The 5,879-nt window shown below is 47.6% G+C and overlaps 1 protein-coding gene across 1 annotated transcript; it reads right to left on the reverse strand.

Moving 5' to 3' along the window:
• Positions 1-6: 6 nt before the first annotated feature.
• Positions 7-5,487, reverse strand: LOC129850303 (leucine zipper putative tumor suppressor 2 homolog). Its single transcript, XM_055916766.1, has 6 exons — positions 5,389-5,487; positions 3,713-4,447; positions 2,589-2,711; positions 1,428-1,574; positions 786-1,316; positions 7-440 (listed from the first exon to the last, which is right to left on the reverse strand). Exons 1-6 carry the CDS (start codon positions 5,485-5,487, stop codon positions 153-155), a joined length of 1,923 nt encoding a protein of 640 aa, XP_055772741.1. The 3' UTR covers positions 7-152.
• Positions 5,488-5,879: the final 392 nt, after the last annotated feature.

Consider the following 5,879-nt stretch of genomic DNA (forward strand, 5'->3'; position numbering starts at 1 on the left):
CACTGGGGTTAGACAACGCCCTGTCTGGTCTCTAAATCTCACTGGGGTTAGACTACGCCCTGTCTGGTCTCTAAATCTCACTGGGGTTAGACTACGCCCCTGTCTGGTCTCTAAATCTCACTGGGGCATGAGGACACCCTTGTATGGTCCCTCTAGATCTCAGTAGCGGCGATCTCCTCGAAGTGGATGTCGTTGCTGCCGCTGTGGATGTCGTAGTCCTCTACATCTCTGTTCTCCAGCTCTAGACTGAGCTCTCTCATCACTCTCTCCAGATCTCTGTTCCTCCTGTACATCTGGATGTAGTTCTGCTGCAGCTGCTTCTGGTAGCGGATCACCTTTTCCTTTTCCTGCTGCCAGACCCTCCTCTCCTCCTCAAATCCACCCCACCCCTCCTCACTGCTCCTCCTCTCGTACATCAGCTCTGCCCTCAGCCTCTCCACCTGACACACAACACATGGATTGATTGGTTGATTAACTGATTAATGGAAGTTATTTGATAATTTCAAAATCCATATGAAGTTGTTCTATCACAATGTTAAAACAATACACAACAGAGCAGTATAAGTATTATTCAAGCACTATTCTGCAATGAAAATGGTAAAAAAATTATTGAAACAAGGTCGGTCATTGTTTTTTCAAGTGTGTGGTTTTAACATGTATTAAAGTACAGGTTTTACTGTCTGAACACCAATAGAGAAACCACAGAAACGAGTGCAATGGTGTGAGGGTTGGGGGTTCATATGAGACTGAAAGAAAGTATAAACATCGTTGTTGTTGGAGCTCACCTGTTGCCTGAGTCCCAGCACAGCTTCAGCACTCTGCCTCTGAGCCTTGGTCTCATCACTCTCCCCTCCCCAACCCAGCCTCCCCTCCTCCGCATCTCGGTACCCCACAGAGGGGCTGAGGCCCTCCCTTCCACCCCCCACACCCCCACGCCCCTGGGGGAGGGGCAGGCTCATACATTGGCCCTTAGTGGCTAGTGCCTGGCCTCCAGGAAGATAACCTCCTTCCTGATTGGCCAGGGTATCTCGGAGGCGGGCCAACTCTTCGTCCAAGCGTCCGACTTTCTCGCGGAGCAGCTCGGCTTCGCTCTTCCTGCGCTGGAGCTCATTCTCGCAGACCTCCAGCTCCAGGGAGCGTGTTCGTAGGGCCGGCCCAGCCTCCTGGGTCGTAGCCTGGCTGTTCTGGAGATCGGACCTTAGCTCTCTCAACTGGGACTTCAGGACCACCAGCTCCCCGCCCTTCTGGCTCAGCTCTGACTGGCACTCCTTCAGTTGCTGTTTCAAAAGGGAGATCTCACCTGATTTCTGACACACCTGGGGAGGGAAGGAAGGAGGAAATGAGGGAGAATAAATATTTTGTGAATATTGAGATCACTTACTTTGAAATGGTGTACATGAATCAACCCTAATGTCTGACCCACACACCTCCCACTTGGTCTCTTCTAGGCGTGGTCCCAGCTGGGTCTGCTCTCTCTGTATAGAGGCACACCTCCTCTCCAGCTCTTCCCTGTTCTGCAGCAGAGAGGAGAAGTCCTCCTGAAGCTTCTTCTTCTCTTGCTGCAGTTGGAACACCTGAAATAAAGACACAGACAGTTACATGCTGACCACACCGCTCACGTCGCATTTGCGAGCATTGCAAAATAAATTGTAACATACATGTTATTCAATTATTGCACCCACACTGCTCGCGTGCCCCATTGAGCGTCTGCATTGCCAAGCGCTAATATAGAAGTCAGTTCTATTTGTGACGCTGAATGGAGTGCAAGTCCTGCCTCTCCCATCTCCTCATTGGTTTATAGAAGCAGATACCCACGTGCCATCTCCTCATTGGTTATGCCCACGTGGGTGATTGAAAGATGAACTGAGTTCGGTCGGTCATCGTGGTAACTATGGAAGTTAGATGCCAATCGCCATATAAAGTCCAAAGAAGAAAAAGCCTGGAAGGAGGAGGGATGACTAGAAACGATTCGGTTGACCGTTTTATGTGTGGATTAATTTTCGGAGTAGAGGACCTTGTGCCCCGTGTGGCTCAGTTGGTAGAGCATGGCGCTTGCAACGCCAGGGTTGTGGGTTCGATTCCCACGGGGGGCCAGTACAAAAAAAGTATGAATGTATGTACTTGTAAGTCGCTCTGGATAAGAGAGTCTGCTAAATGACTTAAATGTAAATGTAATGTGCATTTCAGGTAAGATAGCAACTCAACGTTTATATCCCAGGACAAATTAGCTAGCAACAGCAAGCTAAATTGCCATAAATGTTTAATGCTTTTCAACCTGTCCCCAAATTAATATAATTGGTTCAGAGTTTGTTTTGATATTTCAACCTGCGTGTCGGGATCGCGTTTGGTGTGGGGAACAAAATCAATTTGCGCACAATGGTGCACGTGCGCGGCCTGTTTGGGTACGGTGTTAGGGTGACATTTTGACAGTCCGAAAATGAAGAGACGCTACCGAAACAGAAGTAACATATCATACAGTAATAAACAATAATAATAATAGCTTTTTATGTAACTTGCAACAATACCTGTCACACAAAGAAGGGCCCTGCTTCTCAAACTAAGTTGACTGAAGTATCTCTGTCTGTTACCTGTAGCTGTAAGGCCTGTTGTACTCTCTGGGCCTTCTGTGAAGCCTGTTTCATCTTAGAGGAACAGCTCTGTCTCAGCTCTTCCAGCTCTCTCTCACAGCGAAGCTGCTTCTTCTCGTATACCTACAGGACAGGAGGTCAGGGGATAGACGTCACAGTTTAGAGGTTACATACAGTTACCACATCCAGAGGTCAAACTGTGAACCAGCACTAGTATGGCTCAAAAGTATACCGGTACACTGAACAAAAATATAAATGTAACATGTAATGTGTTGTTGCCATGTTTCATGAGCTGAAATAAAAGATCCCAGACATTTTCCATACGCACAAAAAGCTTATTTTTTCCGCAAATTATGTGCACAAATGTGGTTACATCCCTGTTAGTGAGCATTTCTCCTTTGCCAAGTTAATCCATCCACCTGACAGGTGTGGCATATCAAGAAGCTGATAAAATAACATGATCATTACACAGGTGCTCCTTGTGCTGGGTACAATAAAAAAACACTCTAAAATATGCAGTTTTGTCACACAACACAATGCCACAGATGTCTCAAGTTTTGAGGGAGCGTGCAATTGGCATGCTGACTGCAGGAATGTCCACCAGAGCTGTTGCCAGACAATCTAATGTTCATAAGCCACCTCCCACATCGTTTTAGTGAATTTGGCAGTACGGCCAACAGGCCTCACAACCGCAGACCATGTTTAACCACGCCAGCCCAGGACCTCCACATACGGCTTCTTCACCTGCGGGATCGTCTGAAACCAGCCACCCAGACAGCTGATGACACTGAGGAGTATTTCTGTCTGTAATAAAGCCCTTTTGTGGGAGAAACTAATTCTGATTGGCTGGGCCTGGCTCCCAAGTGGGTGGGCCTAGGCCTTCCCAGGCCAATCCTTGGCTGCGCCCCTGCCCAGTCATGTGAAATCCATAGATTAGGGCGTAATTTATTTATTTAAATATCAACTGTATCATTGAAATTGTAGCATGTTTCATTTATATTTTCGTTCAGTATATATGGAATAATTGAGCTTAGTAATAGAACCAGCAGAAATGACAGAAACAAACATTTTAATCATATTGCTCCTCGAGGAAACACTTTAGGCCTGCTTAAATCCCCTCTCACCTGACAGATGGCGGCCTCGTTCTCGTCCAGGTTCTCTCTGAGTTGCTGCAGCTCCAGGTCTCTCTCCCTCAACTTCTCCTCCAGCTCCCTAACCACCCCCTCGTAACCCTCCAGGGTCGGGGGCGAGCGCCCACACGACCCGCTGTCCGACAGGGGCTGGCCTCGCCCACTCAGCGACCCTGTGCTCTTACTGGACGACGACCGCCCGCTGTCCGAGTTTGAGTGACCGTGGGAGGTAGAGTGGGCGTGACCTCCGTTGATCCCCGACCCCCCGTTTGTGGTGGTGGTTCTCCCAGGCTCCGGGCCCACCCCGGACCCCACAGACCCTGAACCCGACCCGGAGGCCTCGCTATTGGCCAGGCTGCTGTGGGTGGGCAGGCTGGACAGGGAGTTACGGCCAGAGTCTGACATGGAGCAGGAATGGCTGCTGCGAGCGTTGCGTCCTCCGCTGTATGAGTTCCTCTTGCTATCTGAGGAAGAGGACGAGCCGACCAGAGGTACAACGTTCCCGTAGCTCCCCGTGCCATTGACCACGTTATTGAACACGGTATTCACGTTATTGACCACTGTATTTCCGTTATTCCCGTTGATAGACAGGGGCATGAGGAGGTTGAGGGTGCCTTGGCTCTCAGAGAGGTTGCCCCCTGGTCTCAGGGAGAGGTACTGCACTGAGTGGCGGTTCATCGGGACCACCGGTTTGAACGCGGTGGGACGGATCAGAACCTTCTCCATGTTCTGCAATGGAAGACAGTATTTGTTAATGAAGACAGTATTTGTTAATGAAGACATTATTTGTTAATGGGAGACAGTATTTGTTAATGAAAACACTATTTGTTAATGAAGATAGTATTTGTTAATGAAGACATTATTTGTTAATGGGAGACAGTATTTGTTAATGAAAACACTATTTGTTAATGAAGATTGTATTTGTTAATGAAGACAGTATTTGTTAATGGAAGACAGTATTTGTTAATGGAAGACAGTATTTGTTAATGAAGACATTATTTGTTAATGAAGACAGTATTTGTTAATGAAGACAGTATTTGTTAATGGTTCCTGTTGTTCGTATCAAGTGCATTTCCAGAAAACTCACTTTAATACATCTTAACATTGTTGTTGTTAATGATAAATAATGAATTATTATCATGTTCATGATTTTCCTTATTGCCTGATATCAATCTAGACAAGACCCTCTCAATCCTGTAGTATCATAGCTCCGACCAACACTTTACTGGCATTACCTTGTTAAATAAAGGGAAAGAAATATAAAAGAAACTGACGTTGGTGATTTATACCAGCAGTGTTAATTAGAAATGCATGGTCTCCTCCCATTGAAGACAGGCACACTGATAGGACGGAAGGTCATTCTGAAAGCTCTGATTGGCTTCATTAATAGTCACAGGTTTCCAGTACGCAGCTTTTGTAATGATTTTGAGTATAACTTTTTGAGGCTCTGAGGACCCGTGCCAAATCTTTTCAGCCTCCTGAGGGGGAAGAGGTGTTGTGTCCTTTTCACAACTGTAGATGTGTGTGGACCATGACAGTTCCTTAGTGATGTGGACACCGAGGAACTTGAAGCTCTCGACTTGCTCTACAAGAGCCCTGTCGATGTGGAAGGGGGCGAGCTCGGTCCTCCGTTTCTTGTAGTCCACAACCAGCTCCTTTGTCTTGTTGACGTTGAGGAAGAGGTTGTTGCCCGAGCACCGCACTGCCAGGTCTCTGACCTCCTCCCTGTTGGCCGTCTCATCGGCATCGGTGATCAGGCATACCACCATTGTGTCATCAGTAAACGTAATGATGATATTGGAGTTGTGCACTACCACACAGTCGTGGGTGAACAGGGAGTACAAGAGGGGACTAAGCACGCACCCGATGGGCCCCCGTGTTGATGGTCAGTGTGGCGGATGTGTTGTTGCCTACCCTTACCCACTGGTCCAGGATCCAGTTGCAGAGGGAGGTGTTCAGTGGTCCTTAGCTTAGCAGGGTCCTTAGCTTAGAGATGAGCTTGGAGGGCACTATGGTGTTGAACTCTGAGCTGTTTTCAATTAACAGCATTCTGACATAGGTGGTCCTCTTGTCCAGGTGGGAGAAGGCAGTGTGGACTGCAGTAGAGATTGCTGTCATGCAGAGCAGTGGAATGACTCTTCAGCTGTGAAAAGCTGCCTTG

Source organism: Salvelinus fontinalis, unplaced genomic scaffold, assembly GCF_029448725.1.
Source record: "Salvelinus fontinalis isolate EN_2023a unplaced genomic scaffold, ASM2944872v1 scaffold_1927, whole genome shotgun sequence".
Lineage (NCBI taxonomy): Eukaryota > Metazoa > Chordata > Actinopteri > Salmoniformes > Salmonidae > Salvelinus > Salvelinus fontinalis.